This window comes from Wyeomyia smithii, chromosome 3, assembly GCF_029784165.1.
Source record: "Wyeomyia smithii strain HCP4-BCI-WySm-NY-G18 chromosome 3, ASM2978416v1, whole genome shotgun sequence".
Taxonomy (NCBI): Eukaryota; Metazoa; Arthropoda; class Insecta; order Diptera; family Culicidae; genus Wyeomyia; species Wyeomyia smithii.
In genome coordinates this window covers 46,943,629-46,966,303 of record NC_073696.1, presented here as the reverse complement: position 1 = coordinate 46,966,303, position 22,675 = coordinate 46,943,629, and the positions used below count along the sequence as shown (strand labels likewise).

Here is a 22,675-nt window from a genome sequence, read left to right as displayed (position 1 = left end):
CTAGAATTTTTCAAATTGTATTATTTGAATGTTATAAAAAGGCATTACTAGCGACACTGGAAGTTTACAGTTTCATCAAGAATAATTAAAAAGAAACTGATCAAATAGAAGTGAGTAATTTAGTTAAAAACCCAGTCGGTATGTGCCCTCCCACATTTATTCACGCAGAAATTTGGTGCATTTCTTCTGACAAGACGATAAATCTTCTAACGTTCGTTGAACGTGGGTGTAAGAAGTCCTACGCAAATGAACCACACAAATAGAGCTGCATCGTGCCACACAAACAGAAATAGTATGTAGTAAATCAAATCCGAATGTGTACTATTATTACTAAACTAACGTCCAGTATATTACCGCAATCAACACGTTCTCTTATTTTTTAATTCTTGTGTTTCTCTTCCTCTTTTATGCTGCTTTTCTCCGATACGTGTTCCTTGTTTCCGTTTGCCACTACTGCAAAACGATACAATTAATATTTAAATCTGTTATTGAATAACGCATACACCCTGTGATGTGATTGTAACTTGTTCGAACGCATCGTGTTATATCGTAAAAAATATTCTGTACAAAAAAACGATATGATACTATGCGCGGCTGGAATTCAATGTGTAATCTGGAACCGAAACTCGATTCCTTACACCTTCTACTACTACCATCGTGTCGGAGGGCTATCGGCTGGGTCTGGCGACCGTCTGGTTGGGACTGTCTCATCCTCTCGATAAACTGAAATAACAACCACCGGAACACGCACACAACTAATGATATATATTCAAACCGCTCACTGTCTGCTGTCATTCTAACCGTGAAAACCAAAACCGCACATGAACACATACCTAACGCATACCTCCCATCGCCTATGCTATACCTACTTTTTCCGTTTGGAAAACATTCACAACACAAAATAACACAACACTAAACACCCCTAGGCGGAACGCACGATGCCAATCAGCTAACTGACACGAACGTTTTGAGTCAAACCCAGCAGTCGTGCAGCAGTAGTGGTGTTATCAAGTACTATCAGTCGCAGATGCGTTACACACGTAAGTGATCACTCGCCGCGGTTAGGACAGTATTCCCGGCTACTTTTGCCTGCTCACGGATGCTTTTTGTATTACTTACATCATCATGGAAGTTGTGCTTATCAATTAAACCTTTATCATTGCAAGAACGTGCTAATCAACATAGATGCTGTATGTATGCACAACACCTGGTTTTCAGACTAGCACAGCATTAATGTTTTAGTATAATTCGTTTTAAAATTCAATCATCACTCGCATTGTTGTGTTTTTTTTTATCTTGATGTCATTTAATGTTCAACCGGAACTCTGTTGCTCGTTATTGTTACTTTAATTTTCTTGCTGTATGCTTATTTTTTATTGTACAAAAAAAATTCAACTGTTCTAGTGTTGCAATGTTTCGAAATTAGCAATCATTTAGTTTTACCATCATAAACGTGAAGTAGTGCGGTTGAAAATAAATTCAAGCTGAAAGAAGACCTGATTGGTAACTCAAAATTCTCATTCCCAATGAAACAATTAACGGTTTTATAGCACCGAGTCGAAACTTCTGAATTTGAAGCAGGCCATATAAACTGAAGAGCAAATACTTAACTGCTAATTGAACAACCTTGAGAGTGCTGTCGAAATCGTGCCCGGTTTCAATCATGTTTTATTGTGTTTATGATAAGAACACACTAATGGCTATGTCATGTGGAAACCCCCAGTTCAGATAAATAACTATTTTGCGATGCAATAATTGCATACGGCGAAATGCATACAACAATTTCTGCTAGTTATTCAAGTGAATTGAAAGTAATTTCCGACAGTTCGTCTGCATTGCACCCCCGTGCCCGCCCGTATATCGAAGATGCGCGCGCAGCATCCAAACTGATCACCACGTTATTGTGCATTACGTTGCAGGCGGATGAAGCGTGTGTCGTTTGCATTCTAATCGACATACAAACGCAGGGCAGCAGCGTCCTACGTACGTACGTGTCACTTGAAAGATTTTTTAATGAGTTTTGTCACAGCAAATGAAGCACATTCTACATACATAAATCGTTGTATGACCACATCCGTACTTCTTTCATGCTGAGAAACGGAGCGTTTGACTGTCGTCGTGCTGGACAGGAAAGTGAGCATCTTTTTGGGGCGGTGTACGCCGTGCGGTTTGCTGTTTGACCTGGAACCCGGCTGTGGGGAGGTGTGCCCCTAAAATGATGAGAATTGAAAGCAAATCGAAATGAAAATTGTTTGATATATTACAAAACTGTATCGAAGTCTTTTAATTTTTTTACCTTGAAAATTTGTGCGACATTTTTGTTTCTAATGTATGAGGAGAAGAAAGAGACCTAAAAATTTTTAAGCAGATATTCGGAGCCTGTTCGGAAAACTAACAATTCTATTTTTCTCAGTCTATATTTCCGTCATAAATTCTAGTCTTGGGAAAAGAATATAAAATTCATTTGCAATTTTCATCTGAAAAATGTGAATGTTCTAATAAAATTCAAGACACCTTAATATCTTGCATTGGCCTTATGATGCTGTAGGAATTCGGGAGATAATCGGAAAAGTGCATTCCCGCCATGAGGAAGTTATAAATAAACCACCATTTTTAGGTTCCCCGTAGATACGGCGGAGAGAAGCGTTTCATTTCTGAACAGACGTCGCCGTATCTCCAAAGACGTTGCGACTACAAATGTGTATTTTCGTTTCACGTTTTTCGCTTACCTGAGAAATCTTCTCGCGGTCAATGTTCTGAACAGATCCGATAGCTTGTACATTGTATGACAAAATCAATCAGTAAAGGATTTTGTTATTTCTTGCTAGTCGGGTATCCTTCACCCAGTTTTGGAAATGATCCTTTTTTATTGTAGACTTCTTTATAAGTTAATAAAAGTAATAAAGTATTCTATCAAAATGCTTCTGCAGTAATTCAAGGGCGGGCCACCAATTAATACAATCATGTTTCTATGTGATAGCAACCCAAGAGCAAATTTACAGTAATATGTAAATAATAGCATAGTCTGCGATAGTAAGGTACACTATTTGTGTTGATTATATTTGTCTCAAAGGAATCTACAACATTGCTTATTCGAATTTGCCTCCACAAAGTTCTGTGGACCCCCGATCTGTGACGCCATTATCTTCAAATGTATATTTAACGTTAAATAAAGAAAGGAACGAGACAGCAGCGGTTTACGGTCCATGCTAGTGGCACTTGAAGTCATAAATTTACCCGGTGACCCAAAGAGATACATAGCTGATTCCGCCTTACGCTTCTCTGTTCCTATGCCAGTAACCAGAAATAGCTTTAGGTTGCAATAATTGAAGCAGCATTTGGAAAATCTTCAACGCTTCAACTCAACTCAATGCAGCGCGGAAGGTTAATATCAATCAACTTCCCGAGTGTACAACTGCAGTTGTGTGCACAGTACTCACAATTGTCATGTAGAGTAGAGTGAGACAAACCTGGTAATTATTCTAGAAAGTACATTCTTTCAAGAATATTTTCTTCCAATTATAAAAAAGCTATTGACTCTTGGATATAACATATAAAAATATGCCCATTTTAACTCGCATTGCCTTGGCCGGCTCACACAAAAACCCATTTGCGACCAAGAAAAGTTAGTGTTTATTTTTCTATCCAAAAACCACCGCCATGCGCCTCTAATGTACGTTTGTAGAAAAAGAGAGAGAGAGAGAGAGAGAGAGTAGAAGAGCGCCAGATCGTATGGACATCATCATGCCAGACAGCACCGCCACTATCATCGCGGTCAGTCGCCGCGGTTGACAGTATGGGTAGTACGTAGATGTGAATCGTCCATCGTTCTGAGCTCCTAGAGCGAACCAGTTAGTAGTCAGTCCCCGAGCGGCTCATTCGAGCCAGTCAGATAGGATTTTTCGCAGCGGCGAGCTTAAACTATGCGCGTTTCGCTCTGGGAACGTTCTAGCATCACATCGTCGTCTGGTGGTGGGTCGGTAGATTGCCAAAATACTAGCGCGCGTTGTGCCAGTCGACTCGCGGTCCGATTCGGTGCATTTTCCTTTCTTTTTTGTTGCTCTCTCTCTCGATCCTATTAATCTTCCTTCATTAGTCATAACAAGTAGTGTAGATCGTGTATAGTAAAACTTTCATTCAGTAATTGCGTATTTACGGTGTATAGCATAGTGGTTTATGTGTTGATATACAGGAAAGCATAATTCATTCTCTCTCTGAACGAATAACAATTTAGATCAACAGAACGTAAGTCTCGCTAGACCTAAGTAGATGCTAGCTAAGCAATAGATTTTTCTGTACTTGCTCGCATTTTTATTCTCTCATAATGGTCGCTAGCGAAGCTGCAAAAGGAAGTATTCACTTATTCACACTTTGTCTTTTTTTTCTCGTTTATTTTTCATTCTCATTTCACGGCTCCATTGCGACAACTTGAACCGGCAGGCGAAGATCCGATCATGTCCGACCAGCAGCAGTACAACTACATGACGAGTGACGAAAATAAACAGTTCGATGACACCAATATCACCAACATGAGCATCGATCCGATGAAGGACGAGAAGTACTTGGAGAAGATCATTTCTAGCGCCGAGAAGTACACCTCGATGGCGCCCCGCGAAAGCACACCCAACCCGCTCGACATAACCGTCACCGATAATGTCAGCATCACTCGAAAACCAATCCATGTCGGGTAAGTATTTGACGTTTTTGTTTAAATTTACAAAAAACTTAGTTGTTATCATATCAGACAATTCGCTCATTCATATTCATAAGCACCTGATTTTTGTCCAAAAAAACAAAAAACAAAAAAAACATCCTCCAACCGTTCTGCAAGTTTACGGCGCGAGTTGAAACTTGTGGCAAGTTGTGTACCATTCTGTGCTCTTTTTTCTTTTCCCCATATCGCTCGCACATATCCCAGCAGGACACTATTGATCCGGTAACCTGATCCATAATTCATATTTACTGCTTTTGGTGTCCCTTTGGTTTGTCCATCTTTCGTTTTTCTCTGCTCTAGTAGCTCTAGCTCGCTTTCCACTGAACGCGTACGTCACCTTTTTGCCAATTTGCTACTGCATCCATCGGCTCACTTGCAACTGGGCAACAACTATTTAGGTACACCGAGAAAAAATCAATGGAAGCTGGATGCTTCTAGCTTGTTTGCCAAATTATTAACAAGCACGTTTGCGGTGCAGTGTGTGTATAGGCTTCCTTAAAAATAGAAAGTGATAATTTATTTGTCGATCTTGAAATTTAATTGGCGTTGCCAAACATTGCTACGTTTGGTATCATTTGGACGATTGGATGAAAGTGTTTGAAATTTTCCAGTAGATCATTGAATCGGCTCAATGCTTTATATTTTCATTAATTTTCACTGCTTCTGTAAACCAAAAAACATATTGAGGGTCAACGACGTAACATAGCAAGCGTTTCCGCTATTGGTAATTTAAATGGAGACGCTTTGTTTGTGGTAAATTAACAAGGAAGTGTCAAAATTAGAACGGCGTGATTTCGCTTCCAGAGAAAAAATAAACAGAAAACTAATTGATTTGATTTCGCAACGATGAAAAGTGTTCTTTTTAAAGCATTATTTTAACAAGAAATTCGAATCAATAGCTATGGAACGAACCACGTAAAATGAATATGAGAGCTACAAGTACAAGAGACTCCTATACACTAAGGTCGCTTCTTACACGGTTTTTCTACGCGGCCTTTTTTACGCGGATTCCGGAATTTACGCGGTTTTTTGTACGTGGATTCCGGAATTTTTGCGTTTTTTACGCGGATTCCGGAGTTTACGCGGTATTTTTTTTTTGCGTGGATTCCGGAATTTACGCGTTTTTTTTACGCGGATTCCGGAATTCATGCGTTTTTTTATACGCGGATTCAGGAATTTACGCGGTTTTTTTCACGCGGCACGTATCCCCCGCGTAAAAAGCGACTTTAACGTACTACCGTTTGGTCTCGGCCACATAAACAGTACTCTGAAATGCTGCGTCATAGATGATTGTTCCCTCACTGGGTGTGCTCGTAGCACGTAGATTCAAAATTATCTTTTTACAAAAAAATAAAGGAACTTTCCACACCCTTTCAGAAAATACTTATAACGCTTGCATACATATCTTATCTCTACCTTACGTCTACAAGCAAAATTATATAACTAAGTTAATACATTTCCCCTACGGTGTAACGAATGTAATGGTTTGATTACGAGCACTTGATATTTAAAAAAAAGATACACCCTATCAGATAAGCCAACACAAACGTGCTTCACATTGCGAAAAAAAGATGCATTGCCGGCCACGTTTGCACAACTAACCATTAACGAATGTTCGAATTTTGAATGAGTTAAATTAATTTTAATTTCATCTTTTTTCTTTCTTTTTATGAACCGTTCCGAAATGATTTTTTGAATATGCTGTTTGAAAACAAAAATAAACTACTGCTTGTCGATTGAAACTCGTGTGCTTAACTAAAATTTTCCTCGATTTGACATGTCAACTTTTTTTTCTACTTTCCATTTAATAATATTTCTGAATCGAATCAAACATAACAATCCCCTTTATTCCGACGTTTGATAAACAACAATATAAAATTGAATTGTGCCGTGTTAAATAAAAAACAAACGACTGGTAAAACAACGAAAAACCGGCCGGTCGCGAAACATATAAAAAATAACAAACAATAATTGCGCAGTAACAACCGCCCATTGTCGCTGACTGTCGCTGGTTTAAGCGAATATGTCGAACGGAAAAACTTTGTGCCCCTGTGTAGGGAAAGGTATATTGCCATTGTTTTCCTCCCAGCTAAGCTAACGTGCCTCGTGTGTGTTTGTGTGACACTGAATCAGATTCGATCCAACTAACCGATAGATTCCTTTGATTGATAAAAAAAAAACCAACTAATAATGTTTATCTACCAAGTATAACTAACAGTTGAACGTTTGAAACCGATAGCTGAAAAATGATCTATAAAAACCGCATGTATTTTTTAGAGTTGACTTTTTAGTTTGGTTTCTCTTAGTTTGAATTGCTACTCTTAAGCATAACGTTTTCGCTAAAGGTAGTCACCGATTTGAATACAAACGCACCTAAATCATTCTTTTTTTTTCGTTTAAAACAGGCTAAAGATGTTCGTATCATCTTTGTAAAAAAATTCATGCAACTTCATTAATTTATAATAATTGAGAAACTGGTAAATATATACAGGGAGGTTGGTTCCTTGTTGGGAGTACTTTAAGAGCTGATAGAGGGCCACATTTGATGAAAAAAAAACTCTTCTCTGCATATGCCCCAACGTTTATCTACTCAGAGTTATTCAACTTTTGAGGTTTCTTTCTCAAATTGGCTTTAACATGAAATGTACACCACCTAAAACGATTTCACTGATTTCATTTGCCAGCTTAGAAAATTTCCCACTAGATACAGCCTTCACATGTCTGCATTAGTTTTCGAGAAATTACTATTTTAAAGCTTGATCCATTTAATATTTGGTCGCACAAAATGGGACACATTTTCGTAAAAAAACACGTAAAAAAAATCTTGTGATATCATTTTGCATCAAATTTAGTGACCTTTAAAGGAAAAATACAGAAAAAATTATTCGTCTGAGTTTCGGTTAAATTCGCGCACTTTCCGTTTTGTACCGCCCATCATTTTCTGCACAGTGGAACTGTCAAATCGATTCGCCATTTTCCTCCACCGTCTATATAAATCAGCTGGTTTTTTATCGTTCTACATTTTTCTTCAACTTGCTCTTGATTACACAGTGCAACATTTTTTTGCCTTGGCATCTATGTATGATTCTTGATGCAAAAACAAATTTTCCCGAGTTTGGACCAATTTCATTTTGAATTTTTGAGAAATTGAAAATTTTTGATTTTTTTTCGACGCCATTTTGTTTTAAAGCCAAATAAATATTGAAATCCTAAGAGTTTGTACACATATTAGCATCTTCTTACCCATCTTTAAAAAAACAGATCTTAAATCGGACAAAAACTTAGCTCCAAACTGTAATTCTACGAAAACGGTTTTGGCATGGTTGTTTCACAAAGCAAAATAATATCGAAAATGTAGATCATTAATGGTAATGCGCTTATATCTATGCCTTATATTGAGTAAAGAAGTCTCGAAAGTCAAAAAAATATCGAAAATTTTCGATTTCTCCAAAATTCAAAATGGCGCCATTGTTGCCCTTTAAGGTGAAATGGGCTTAAATTCGGGAAAATTTATTTTTGCATCAAACTACTTGAAAAATCATTCATAGAAGCCAAGGCAGAAGAAAAATTGAATTTGTGTTGCACTGTGTTATCCCAATATTTTTCAATTGGATGAAAATCTGGGCAATTTGGTGGGTTGATAGCTTTTTTCGCTGATATCAATCCCATTCTCCTTGTACCAATCCATGACTTCCCGGCTGTAGTGGCAGGTGACCAAGTCAGGCCAGAACTTCACCGGACCGTCGTGTGATTGAATGAACCGCAAAATCCACTTCTGGAGGCACTGTTCCTTGTACACCTGGCCATTCATGGTTGATCCGATGATGGAAACCTTGTTTTTTTGCCACAGTTGCAAATCCTCTGCCATACTATCAGCTTCCGAGTGAACTTGTCAGCAAACACGAATTTAAATCGCTTGGCGTATGGAATTTTTGTCCTGGGAGCTGCGCGAAATCCATTTTTACGTATGCAGTCGTCGAATGTGGTCAAGACTTTCTCATACAGCATCCTATCGCGGCGTTTTGAAACGAGATTCTGCTTGAGGGTCCTATTGGGGTGCGTGCTGGCGTGGAACGACCGCAGGCCTTCACACCGACAGATTCGTCGAACAGTGCTGTACGGTACCGAGACTTAGCCAAATCGCGCAGGGTGATACCAGGGTTCGCCCGAACTGCTCTGCAGACTTTCAATCGTAGCTGTTTGTCAATCATTTTACTTCTGCAGTTGCTGTGATCAGCGCGATCTAGTGTTAGAGTTTCATTGAATTATTTCAGCGCGCTGTTTACGGTTGATTTGGAGAATTTGGGGCAATTTTTGCACCTGATCACGATCAGATTTCCAACGTAAATATGCAAAGTTTTCTCACGTCTTTCACCTTCCATCGTCGAAAAGTTTTGATCCACTGACTCGAATTTGATGAAACTTTTACCACATTGTAAACAAATCTTCCTCATCACTGCGCTGTCATTGGTTTTTTCGTAGCCGCCACTAGATGCGCCACAGTAAATAGGAAGCTGCGACCAAATAGAAAGTGAATCTAACTTTAATGTAGCATCAGCATAAAACTGACAATCAAACCACAAGTTCTGCTGCATCGAAATTGTAGGAAAATTTCTCAGCTTTCAGATAAAATCAATAGAATTGCTCAAAGTGAACATTTAAAGTTAGAGCCACTTTAAGGAAGAGTATTCACGAAACCTAGATTTGGATAACTTGGAGTAGATTAACGTTAGGGCATATGCGTAGAAGAGTTTTTTTTTCATCAAACGTGGTACTCCATTAGCCCCTGAAATGCTCCCAACAAGGAACCAACCACTTTGTAACCACTTGTGTATACACTTCACTTAAAATTCTACTTTACTTTTTGATTCTAACACTTTTTTTCATACACTTTGTGAGCAGATACGCATTTTGGTTTCTACGGTTTCTACTCTCCAGTGCTTAGATGGAAGAAGCACTGTTGAAGATTTCACAAGTAGAAGCTGGAACACTTATCTGCTTACAATGGTGAAAAGTAATAGAATTAAAACGTGAAATGAGTGTATTATTCAATTTGTTTGACACGTCGCATTTAAATTATATATTCGTTGTATGCAGGACTTTAGAACAAAAATTCAGCCATGAGGGCCCAACCGTGTTATTTGTGGAGGGGACAAACCACAAGAAATTGCATATTTTAAATTTGTTACAAAAAGGCTTGTGAATGTTGAGAAATACTTGACGAGTTTCTCGTATCTAAAATGCAAAACGTTTTGATTTACATTACAATACATTGAGTTTTAAAAAGTCATTTTTCAATAATTTTTCAAATAACTGAATTCTGATTGGTGTCAAACTTTCCAAATTGATTTTCACTTAATCCACTCTAATTACACTAGTCAACACAAGTTTGGCCCTAAAGCTCGAACTGGAAAAAAATGAAATATTATTGCCTTTAACCATTCCTTTGAATTTTGGTTTGAATTTATGATTTGAAAGACAGCGAGTGAAGGTTTTTCTTAAAAAAATTTTTGAACGCAAGTTACGACGTTTGTAACTTGCATGCAAATAAATGTAGAAAAATTATACATTATTATTATTATTAGTTACTTAATTTGTCTTTTTACAACATTCGCATTCTTAATATAAAAAAAACAAAAACAATAAAAAAATAAAAACGATCAGTGAATCTTTCCTCTTTATAAACACGTCAGCCATCACACGAATTTCAAATAGACACGTCTTAGCGATTGGATACAGTTAGTGCTGCATCCTGAACGACAGTCTAACCTAAGGAGAGAAGCAAATCTCTGTTTCTTATTCGTAGCTAGATTTCTGTTTCATGTGGTTATGGTTTTTGTAAAAGTTCTTTTCTTCATGTTCTTTTTAACTATCCACCCTATTCGCTAAAAAACATCTTACCTATGTAGCGTAGTAGTCATCGTATCATTCGAGTAGTGCTCATTCGCGATTCGTATCATAACCAAAAAAAATACGTTGTACAGCACTAAACCCACCGACTAATATTCTATTAACCGTTCATAATAACCGCACACTTGCAGATTTCTAGTATCGTTCCTGGTCGACGCTCGGGGCGGTGCAATGCGCGGGTGTCGACACAGTGGTGTCCGTGTTATTGTCCCCCCACGGTCAGCGGCCCAGCCAACGCGTATCACCTGTCGGTATGTGAAGCCGCAACGAATAGCTAACGCCCCGCCGCTGATGGAGGGCGAAGCACTTGTGAGCCGTATTCTCGAGTTAGCTCCAGTTGGAGCCAAATTTTTAGGGTAAGTTTCGGCACAAACCTCTGTGGGATTGATGGTAATTTGAACCCTTCAATTGCAGGCCAGTCATCATTGAGGTACCACACTTTGCATCACTGCGCGAAAAGGAGCGAGAGATTATCATACTTCGTTCGGACAATGGCGAAACCTGGAGAGAGCACACCTTGTACGACAGTGAAGAAGCAATTCATGACGTTTTGAATGAAACGTTCAAGGGTGATACACTCAACTTCCTGGAAGATCTGCACACAAATCGAATCACTAGGATTTTAACGAACGATTTTCCGCACTATTTTGCCGTGGTTTCACGAATCCGGCAGGAAGTTCACGCTATTGGACCGGAAGGTGGAACTGTTTCTGCCACTGCTGTTCCGCTTGTTCAGGCAATTTTCCCACAAAATGCCCTAACAAAGAAGATTCGCGTCGGCCTGCAGGCACAACCAATCGACATGAATATGACAGCAAATCTGCTTGGCCGAAGTGTCGCCGTGTCGCCAGTGGTCACCGTTGAGCCTAGGCGTCGCAAGTTCCATAAGGCTATAACTCTGAGCATGCCAGCTCCGAAAGCCTACAATTCGGGAATGATCAATCAGTATTCCGGAAATGCTCCCACGCTGCGTCTGCTTTGCTCCATAACCGGAGGTCAGAACAAAGCCATATGGGAGGACGTGACCGGTTCAACGCCACTGACTTTTGTGAATGATTGCGTTTCGTTCACAACGACAGTATCGGCACGCTTTTGGCTAATGGATTGTCGTAATATCAATGAAGCCACTAAAATGGCAACCGAACTGTACTCACACACATCACACGTTCCATTCATGGTGAAGTTTGTTGTATTCGCTAAGCGAGTTGATCATAACGAAGCCAAACTGAGTGTTTTCTGCATGACCGACGACAAGGAGGATAAGACCTTAGAGCAGCAGGAGCACTTCACCGAGATTGCTAAATCTCGCGATGTGGAAGTTTCTGAAGGTCGTCTGGTTTATCTAGAGTTTGGCGGTAATATTATACCAGTGATGAAAAGTGGGGAACAATTGTCAATCCAATTTAATGCGTTCAAAGAAAATCGTCTCACATTTACGGTTAAAATCAAAAACAATCTCGATGATCTACTAGGACGTATTTCGTTTATGAACGAACCGAAAGTTGCCAAGGGAGAACCTACGCCGACCCCACTGTGCACTCTCAATTTCACACTACCATCGGAGAAATACGGTCTCGGTGGAGATGAGATGGAAACGGCCTCTGAGTTCGATCTGAGCTCAACCGAAGTGCTAAACTACGACCAGCAATCGATTGTGAATGCAGCGAACAGAAGCAAAACATTGAACTTTACCTTCCAAAATGGCGATGTGGGTAGCGAAATACACAAAGCCGATATTAAAATCACCGACATTTGCAATCTACTGGGATCGGATTGGCCATTGCTTGCCGAAGAACTGCAGATTTCACCGACCGATATAGATCTTATTAAAGCGGAATATCCAAACGACGAAGCACAACAATCGATCGTTATGCTGCGGCTGTGGTTACGTCAGGCTGGGAAGGATGCTACCGGAAATGTATTAGAACAGGCTCTCATCAAGATCAACCGATCCGACATTGTGAGCAAATCAATAACAAATCTAGAGCTGGTCACCGACGAACGCGAGAGAAAGCTCGCTAAACAGCAGCTTGGTTCGACGAACGGACTCGATGAGGTGGATCCGGTGAAAATCAACGGAATAGAATGCAATTTAGAGGGTAAGATTTGTGGAAAAGAAAACTGTCCTCGATTACTACTAATCAAAAATTCATTGACAGATTCAACACACGAACCGGCAGATGAAAAGCAGGAACACGAAACGGACGAAAAGAGTAAGGAACCATCATCTTTCTCATCGCCGGACAACACCGAAGCCATTCAGCAGATTCGGAGGGAAAGCGGTGCCCTGTTCGGTATCGCGTCAGCCAAAAAACAAGATCTGGAAACTCCGCCGCCCAGTCCGGCTGAATACAACAACCAAGCTGGTCTGACCGCCGACAAAGAGGGTAAGCAGAAGAGTTGTTCTGGATGTGCTCATTTAGAAAGTACTTTTTTTTCATTCGTCGATCTGTCTTTCTATCTTCTACTTTCCTTCATCGAGAATCCTTCCAAGTTCTTTGTTATTAGTTTTTGCGTAACTCGCTACCAAACGTTCGAGTTTTTTTCTATCCTTCATTATTCCTTCTTTTTTGTTTCTGCCAAATATTGTTTCATATTTTGTTTAGTTCCGCAACATTCCTTTGTACGTTGTCTCTTTTTTTTCACGAAATAAATCGTTATGTGTGTATGCGTGTTTGTAATTTAAATAATTTGGAGTGTTTGTGTATTTTAAACGTGTGGGTGTGCGAGTATGATGGTTTGCTGTTCGGATAGCAACATTCATAGTGTTTTCTGAGTTTTGTATAGATTAGTTTCTTTTACGCACTGTTTGTCTTCTGGTTTGTACAATTTGTTTGGTTTTTAAACTCGATATTCTACCTGATTAACTAAAAAATACAGACTTTTTAAATGAAAACAATCCCAAATATATTATAACTTTTGGATAGTTTGTATAGGCCTGCTATTTAGTGATGTGAATATTTGATCAAGGATATACTTACTCTAGTAGATAGGTACAATATACCCGTTTTCCCGAGTAAGTGGCTTATAGACTTTTTCTACTGTACTGTACAAATTACGTTAACCCCGCTCCGTTCCTACAAGGATAAACAGAAACTTGCTGCTCCACTTTTCTATGTATTTCAAAACGCGTTCGACAGCTCCTCTATTAGAATAGACACAAACAGGGTAATATAAAGAAACGGTTATCGTATTTCTCGATAGTGTCGCAAAGATACATAGAGTTTTTTTTCGAAATTCTCTGCACAAAATTGGTAGTCTCTTTTTCAGTTTATTTTAATTTTGTTTTTCTTTTAGTTTCTTATGTTCATTTATTTTCTGTTTGTTTTTGTTTCACCGTGAATAATTCACAAATCATGTATGTTCTGTTTGTATACGGCAGCATTGCGTTTCGAAGTATTTCGCGTGCTATTCAAAATTGAAAGGTTATTTTTCAAAGATGTATTGAACATTGAATGAATTTTGCTATTGTATAAAATGGAAACAACGTTTAATGTTCCACCACTTTCATAACCTACTAATCAGATTATTAGCAAGTTTCGACCATAAATCGCGTTCAAACATTCATTTTCATAATTGTTGTTTGTTATTAAATATTCTGTTCACATCAAAAGTTTCGTGTCTACTTGTCAAAATCCGCCATAGCCACAAGTATACTTGAAACGCACTGCCCCCGACCATCATTATCTCTCCAATGCATCTTTTTTACTAATCAATCGAACCTTCCGAAAACGAAACCAATACCAACAATCCACCGACTGTGCAACTGGCAACCCAAAATCACTGCTCATCAACAACCGCACTCATCACACGACTATGTTCCCTGGCACTTCCATCATCAATACCGCGTATGCTAAAACTATCTCATCGAATAATATGCACCCTCTGGCACACGTGCATTTCAATTCTTCGGTTTTCACGTGAATCCTGATTCGTCTGTGACACGCCCCTCCCACCAACGCAGAGATCGCAGCCGTTGTAGAGGACGTACAAGAAATCATTCAAGCGGCCATCGCGGAACATGACACCACTGGAGACGACGATGAAGATTCCGTAGAAATCAACGAGCCAGTGCTGGTACAGCATAGAATAACAGTACAAAAACCTTCTTTCGACTCCGGTGATAACGAGGAAGATGATGAGTCGGAAGATTTCGAGCAGCTTGATCTAGAAACCGATAAAAGTGGCAAGGTGAAAACGATTAAAAAACATTCGAAAGTCAATATCAAAATTAACAAGCAGCTCGCTCAGCGACCGACTGTGGAGGATATTGAGTGGGAAGTTACTCCGCCCGCTATTGCAGTTACCAGTGATGGTGAAGAAATTCCCACGGAAGTGGTTACGAAGGAGATTTCATCGGTTAATCTGGAAGACGTTTCCAACGACCGAAGGTATAGTCTGGATAATATTGACCCACTGCCAGGTTCGCTACGGGTCGACGCGGGGCGTGTTTTTGAAAAGTCTTTCTCCACACCGGTTGATGATCAGCAGAAAGGGGAACAGATTATAATGATTTCGTCCGATAATAACATCTCAGAGGTTGCGGCTGATTATTCCGGTGATATAGATGAATTTATTTTTGTTCAAACCTCGCCGGAAAATTTCGCGCAGCTCGAACGGGAACAAAATGCCACCGACGAGGACGATAACAGTAACCTGGTAATCATCACTGAAGAACACTACGACTATGAGATGGAGGATGATGATCGAAGATCAAGCGTAGTTGATCAATCGCCCCAAGATGACGAAGAAGACGGACCGCAGAAATTCATCGTATGCGGTAGTAGCTCCGAAAGTGACGAAGAACGTGTTGGCAATATTCGGAGTACAAATCTGGCGGCAGGTCCGGTTGAAGGCGGATTCGATTGCCCCACACCAACCATTACTGTTACGCAACAATGTACGACAGCTGGTACGGCCAGTTACTCAACGCGAACCGGTGGCTCATCTAGCGGATCCGATGTGGCATTGCATGAAACTGGCGGCGAGCTAAGCGATGACGATGAAACAGGTAATTCATCCCTGATATCTCTCTCTCACACACGATCTTGCTCTCTCTTATTCTCTCAACTTTTGTTTTTGATTTTGACCTTTCATAATCGCTCATCGTGGTGTTAGGTTCTGTACAGGAAATTCATTCCAAATCGGTTGTGTTTTATTTCGTTGTCCAAATTTTTGTCCTGGTAATAATGAAAATGTGGTGAAGAAAATTAATAAGAAATGGCACATAACCGTGTTTTGTTGATTTTATATTCTGTACAAAAAATCGCTTGTTATGCTATATCTTAATTTGGATTATTTATTTTTGTTTTATTTTTATTTATTTATAAGTTTCCAGCATTACATTTTATTTAAGTATAAATATCTACAAATGGGTATTCACACTTAACAGTCACATGCACAAAAATAAAACTACTAGCATAAGGTTGACGGTTTCTAATCTTAATTTGGTAAACTGGTGTTAGCGTTACTGGCAAACGATATGAATCCTATGTAAGTTTTTTCAAAGTGCGTTTGAAGCCTTATTAAGATCACCCTTTTGCTAAAAAGTAGAACCAACCATTTTACGAAGCCGACAACCCAACAGTATATTATGTTTTTGTTTTCAATCCTTAAGAACTCTACCATTAGGCGAAAAGAAATTTAAAATTTGATCATATTGGCAATTACTATATCCACATAAAGGCCAAGTCATCTCTGTCCTGCAAATACACGAACAAACAGCACAAAAGAGCACTAATTCACCACCAGCAACAGCAACAGCAGCAGCTTCTAGCGTCGCACAAACTCCAGCTGCGGAAGCGGAAAGTGTCGAAAGATTTTCCTCGAAGCAACAGCTTCCGGAAACCGACTTCATTCAATTCGATTCTGTCGAATCAGCACCATCACCTGTTCATGTTGAGGAGTCGCAGATTGTGATGACTGTCGATACCGTCATAGTCAGCACTGTTCCACTGGATATAGATAATAAGGAAATGAATCACGATCCGTCTGCTATTGGTGATCAAAACGATTCTGAACACGTGGTGACGGCCATTCAGAGCAATGATGATAGTATGTAGTATTAATCGTATTGAAGCTTCAACCTGTCGATCCTTCTTCTTCCTGTTTCTGGCTGTTTCTTGCTGTATTTGCGCGTATTGCACCCTTTTATCGAACAAAAAAACTTTCCTCAAAGACGGGTTACTACTTCTGCCTAAAAACTTATCTCAGCTAACAACATGGCACAGTATCATGCGCACTATTACTAACATATGATTCACATTACGTCTCCAATCTGTGGAACTTTCTTTTTATAGTCCGAGTTTTAAAATGCAGCGATCTTCCGGAAAAATGCTTCCCCTTCTGCGGAAATTTTTATGATACCCTACATATTTTGCTTTTGTGTGGTTTAATTTTTGTGAAATTTTGTTTGCTATAATTTTATGCTACTTTTTTAAATAGTCAATTTTGCAAGAAAAAAACCAATCATGGCTTTTCGTTTTTGCATAAATATATCTTGTAGGCATTTTAAGCGTTTTCTTCTTAGAAGTTATTATATTAAGTCTTCTTTTGCATGGTAGAAGGGAAAAAATAACGGTAAATTTTGTCGATTTAAATTTAACATTAACCGAATTATTGTATGAGTTTATCTTTCAGAGCATGTAATCAGACAGCCACAATTATAGTGAGACAATTTGTGGCGGTTTGACAAGAAACTTTTTAACACAAGCGGATAGAACACAATGCATGAAATTTTTTAGTTTTACAAGTAATACTAACGATTGTGATTCGGTAGCCTTGTTGATGCATTTGGTTTCCAACTTGTCATGAAACGTACATTTTAATCTCTCTATTTTTTCACATTGCGCGGTATTGTATCATTCGTCGTTATTGCAATGGCTTAACCTAATATTTGTTTCCGGTAGAACTAACGTTTACTTGCGCTCGTTCTGCTCCCTGGTTGTATTAGTTATGCATACAACACCGAAAAACAACGGTATAAACAAGATGGAAGTTCGAAATGCTGAAGTTGAGCGCCACGTCATGAGACCAGCTAATAGTTTCCGTATTGCTATTTCCAGAAAATTATCTAGTGCAAAACAACGACTCCGCTATGGTGGTGGAACCTAGTGAACCGCCAGCGACCGCTGATCTTGGTACCTGCCGGACGGAAACAAACACGTTCGTCAACGAATCTGATGATGGGTGAGTGTGCTTAATTAGGTTGAGTGCAGTGAGTTTATTTTATTCAGAACACCTGAGAGTCATTGGTTTCCAGTCTTTCAATAGTTTTTTCTATTACGTTTTGTTTTTTGAAGTAGAATACTTCTCTCAGGAAGTTCGGCTTCATAGGGATGTGAAATGAAAATCTAAAACCGAAAAAAGTGAAAAATATGTCCAATTTCAAATGCTTATAAATCGGCTGGTTTTCGATGGATTTCCTTCGTTCTTGCAGCAATAGATTGGAAAATCTTCTAAGATTCTTCCCAAAAGAAGATAATTGTAATTTTATTATTCACACTGTTGTACTATTGAAAATAGTCAAACCTTGTCAAAACGGAAAATTCGACCTCTGATTGGTCGTTATATGATTGCTCTCCAAGCACGGTCGACAGAATCATATACCTTGCAATTGAAAACATGCTATTTGGCCTAGCCGAAGCCGCTCATAATACTGCTAGACAGCGACTTACTTCTAGCAGTCGTCCTCCCTTAGCAGCAGCACTAGCAGTGCAGTGGATATCAGCGATGGTGGAAAGCGGCCACAGCTGTGGTGTAGCAATGGATAGAGCACGAGTTGCAGCGGATTCCAGCAACGATAGCAGCTGGGCCAGCTGATGCAGGGACAGTGGATACCAATGACAGCGTATAGTGGCCACAACTGTGACATGGCTATGGATAGCGAATTAGTTGCAGTGGAACTCAGCATCGGTAGCGGCTGATGCAGTGAGGCACTTTAGTGAAATGCAGTCTCTGTGCGATAGTGGGCACTAGTAAATGCATTCAATGAAAAGTTGACTGATTTTGACAACACGTGAGCCGTTTTGAGTGTTATATCAGCATTTCACCGTTTACTTTATCACAACTAATACTTTGTTAGCACTGTCAGTAATAACGCAAGTAATCGGCATCTTATCCGATACTAAATTGAACAACAAGTTGTCCTTTTCAGGATGAAATAAAAACCTAATGATTAAAGCGTTAATGTTTTCTCTTGAGTTAATTTACATTTTTAAATTTGTAAAAGTTATAAATTTCACTTTATTTCCGTGTCAGAACGTACTGAATTATCTTTTCCTTCAAGCAACTTACTATATTATTGAAAATGGTCAATCCTTGTTGAAGCGTAAAATTCGTTTGATCTGATTAGTCAACGTTTATTTACTAGAAAAAATGACTGACACGCAAGCAGCCGGGTTATCTTTCTTGTAAAAGTATTCTACTTCAACCTTGCGGTCGTGGCTTTGCACACAACCCTCCTGTTTTTTTGAATATAAGAGGTCTTCACGTTGCACTTGTATAAAAATACCCAACCGTGAACTGTGCATTTTCCATTAATCGTCAATGGAGTTGAGAATTTCAAGGCTTGGTATTTGAACACCAGCGCTACGTGAAGACTCTTAATGTTTATCCTAGTAACATTAATTTGTATTGTGCCGTGTCAAATAAATGTTGTGTGAACAAAAAAAAAAGCGCTCATTGAAAAATTATCAATAATTAGGGTGACCAAAATTTTCGATGCAATCAAGTATCTATTTTTTTGTCTTTATAGATAGAAGAAAAACTTGTTCTACAATGTTATAGCTCCAATAATTTTAAGTAACTTCGTAATAAAAAAAAAATTTCTCTACCTTTGATAACAACTGATTTATAATGAAAAAACGCATTTTGCGCTCTAACTTCTTTATTTCAAGTTTCACCTTGAAACTATCTTTGAACGACTTTTAGAGCTCTTTGAGGGAAACAATTTCGTAAATACCTCAATTCTACTCAAAGTTTTTTTGTGTTTTTCATCAAAAAACATGCGTTTTTCATTTGTTTGTCATTCTTTTTGGGGCAATCATAAAAAACATCTCTTGATCTCATTTTGAATGGCATACTTTACTCGACAAATGGAGGAATTCATTAAACTATGTTATTTTTCAAATTTGGGTAAATTCAATTTAAAACATGACAACAATTTCAATAATTTTATATATTACGCAAAGAAAAGCACGCAGATTAATTTTTATGGTACTTTTTCCTACAACTAGAAGTAATCACCTTTAGTTTGATTCAAAAAGATCGAAAGTCGATCAACTGGTTCAAAAGTTACAAGATAATTATTATAAAACAATTAAACCAGATAAGCAAACCAAACGAACTGGTTTTTATCACAGATATAGGTTTCTTCACAATTGATCAAATGCTTTGCAGCTATTGAAATAGAGAAAATGTTCGTCAAACATCAAGTAATTCATCGACAAAGCGTTGTCGGTATCAATTTATTTGTCAACTGTTTGTCAAGACATTAATTACAACAAAACAATGAAAATTACCCAAAAATACTAAGAAGTTCTATTTGCAAAAGAAACGTACCGCATATAAAATTCATACGTTCCAAGGGCAAGCAACAATATGAATAGGATCAAGACAGAAACAGACGAAAAACCTATATTGAGTTGTAGCGACTTTTGACGTAGGATAAGACTACGTTTTTGTCTCACTTACGTTTTTGTCTTATTTACTGGGATAGATTTTGTAAATTGGAAATGAAACTGGCAAATTTGTTAGATTTGAAACGATAATAACAGCATAATCACATGATGGATAATAATAACCAATATGTTGTTGGATAGATAAAATGTTTGACAATTCTGTAATACGCTAGAAATGCTGCTGATGATTGTGATTAACAGTTTATCTCATGAATGTGGTTAGCACCCGCTCAACTTTTTGGCAATCTATTCGCTATCTTTTGATGCCATCGTTACCATAAGCCGCAAGACGCGTGATGGTGGTGTCTCAAAAGCTGTTCCCAATCGCCTGAGTAGCTGTGTTGACCCTGCACCAATAAGTGATACGATAGAACAACTTTGGGTTAAAATCTCTTTGCCAGCTCGCAGCACTAGTTTGGGTGTAGTCTTTCTACCTCTTGATCGTAGATCTGATGCTACCTCTATTGAAAGTCACTGACTTAAAATTAAAATGAAATTTGTATCGGCCCTAGTTTCATTATTTTCAACTCAGCAATCGATCGTATTGTTCCTTTGCGGAGAACAACAAGTAAATCCCCTTGGTCCAATCCTCGCCTTCGTCATCTTGAGTAGCCACGTTGTTCGGCTTTGCGGAATTATTGTCGAGCACGATGCCTGGTTTCTAAGCAGCGATTTAATCGAATCAGTAATCTCTATAGGAAATATAATCGCTCCCTCTACAAACGATAACGTTGCGGTAAAAAAATGGACAAATATTGCCGATTTTTCATGGGTTTACCTTCACACGCACTGACGAAACTACCCATGCAGCTTCCATCATAGTAAAACATGAATACACAAAAAAAAATTGACAGCTCTATTAGTCGAACTCTAACCGTGATGGCGAAAACAGTGAAGCTACTTTATTCAGAAGTGTGCGCGTTCGAAGAACGGTACCCCGTCACGTAGAAAACGCCCGAAGCCGGATACGCCCGTTCCGGTATCTTCAACATCTTGGCACTATTGGATAACAATCAGAGCATCGAGACAAAGCACGGTACCGGACGGCCGACGACATCGCTGCGTGGGTTTGGCAGGGAGGTCGGTGCAAGCGGTCAAACAGTGAAAAAGTACCTGGCGAACATAGATATACATGTCAAGAAGCGACAGTACCGTCCGCTGGTCTCGTAGCTGCGAACAATGACGCAGCGGCATCAGGTGAATAAAATGGTCAAGTCGATTTTGCCGGTGAATTATGACGTGACGGTGGTGAGGGATGACGAGACCTGCGTCACCCTAGATGGCAACGACTGGCAGGGCACTTCCTTTTTTACTTTTTACTTGAAGTTCCCCAAGAAGGTGCTGCTATGGCTAACAATCAGCGAGAAGGAAATGTTAAAGCCGCTCTTCTTCGCTCTGGATTGGCCGTGAACTGGAAAATTGATGGTACGAAGTGCTTGTTGGAAGTTGCGTCGTTCATCAAAAAATAAGGCTGAAGACGCGGTGTTTTGGTTGGATCTAGCGTCGGTCAATTACTCGAAGCGATTGTTGGAGGAGATGGAGAGGCTGAATATCCAACGTTCCCAAGTTGCGTCCCATCGAGGGTTTCTTGGCAAACCTGAAGCGCAAGATCTACTTCAACAATTTTGTCGCGAAAACTGAATAGGAATTGATAAAAAAAAACGAAGAAAAAACTCAAAAACATGCATGCACACATGTTTTCGTTCGTCATGACATATGTTCCAGTTAACTGCAGTTTTTTTGCAATAAAATAATACTCCATGGGAAGTTTATCAAACTTAATTGTCTGTATCAGGGATGGGCGAACGGCTCACGAGTCGTTCATATGAACCGGTTCATAGAAAAGAGCGAAAGAACGAATGGCTCACGAAAAAGAGCCATGGTTCTTTAAGCGCACCAGAACTGATGGGTTCGCGCTAACCCGAAGTTTACCGAGTCACACGAACTGTCAACGCTCGTGAACCATGAGCCGTTCATATGAGTCGGTTCGGAACGGTGAGTGAGCGGTTTAGAGCCGCTCTTGCTAAAGAGCCGGTTCGCCCACCCCTAGTCTGTCTAAGTTTTGTATCACCATCCGAAATGGGCATCACATTATGTTATCATTTTATTGTCCAACTTTACTCGGGTATTCGGTCATTTTAGTATTCACTAAAAACCGAGAGCTACCATCTAGAAATTCAAAATAGTTTCTCGGAACTGATTAGATTAGATGGTATTCGGCCATTTTAGATTGTTTTCTATACACCACAAGTTACCATCTTGAAATGCAAAATGGTGACTGAGGTCGATTTCCGGCGTCTTGATATTATCCTGGTTCCAAGAATACCCATATTGGATGGTATTTGGCATTGTTTTCCGCTTTGTTTGATCG

The 22,675-nt window shown here is 39.2% G+C and overlaps 1 protein-coding gene across 7 annotated transcripts in view; it reads left to right on the top strand.

Moving 5' to 3' along the window:
* Nucleotides 1-22,675, top strand: part of LOC129732193 (ankyrin-2-like) — a 104,973-nt gene that overhangs the window by 79,810 nt on the left and 2,488 nt on the right. Inside the window, exons 7-15 of one of the 7 annotated variants that reach the window (XM_055692801.1) lie at nt 927-1,040; nt 4,441-4,687; nt 6,694-6,777; nt 10,756-10,980; nt 11,039-12,723; nt 12,784-13,011; nt 14,589-15,635; nt 16,310-16,678; nt 17,689-17,812. In XM_055692801.1, coding sequence (XP_055548776.1) covers nt 927-1,040; nt 4,441-4,687; nt 6,694-6,777; nt 10,756-10,980; nt 11,039-12,723; nt 12,784-13,011; nt 14,589-15,635; nt 16,310-16,678; nt 17,689-17,812 — 4,123 coding nt within the window. Of the gene's footprint in view, nt 1-926; nt 1,041-4,440; nt 4,688-4,918; nt 4,937-6,693; nt 6,778-10,755; nt 10,981-11,038; nt 12,724-12,783; nt 13,012-14,588; nt 15,636-16,309; nt 16,679-17,688; nt 17,813-22,675 lie in introns of all 7 variants that reach the window. The other 6 variants (XM_055692802.1, XM_055692805.1, XM_055692804.1 and 3 more) reach the window with 6 other exon arrangements.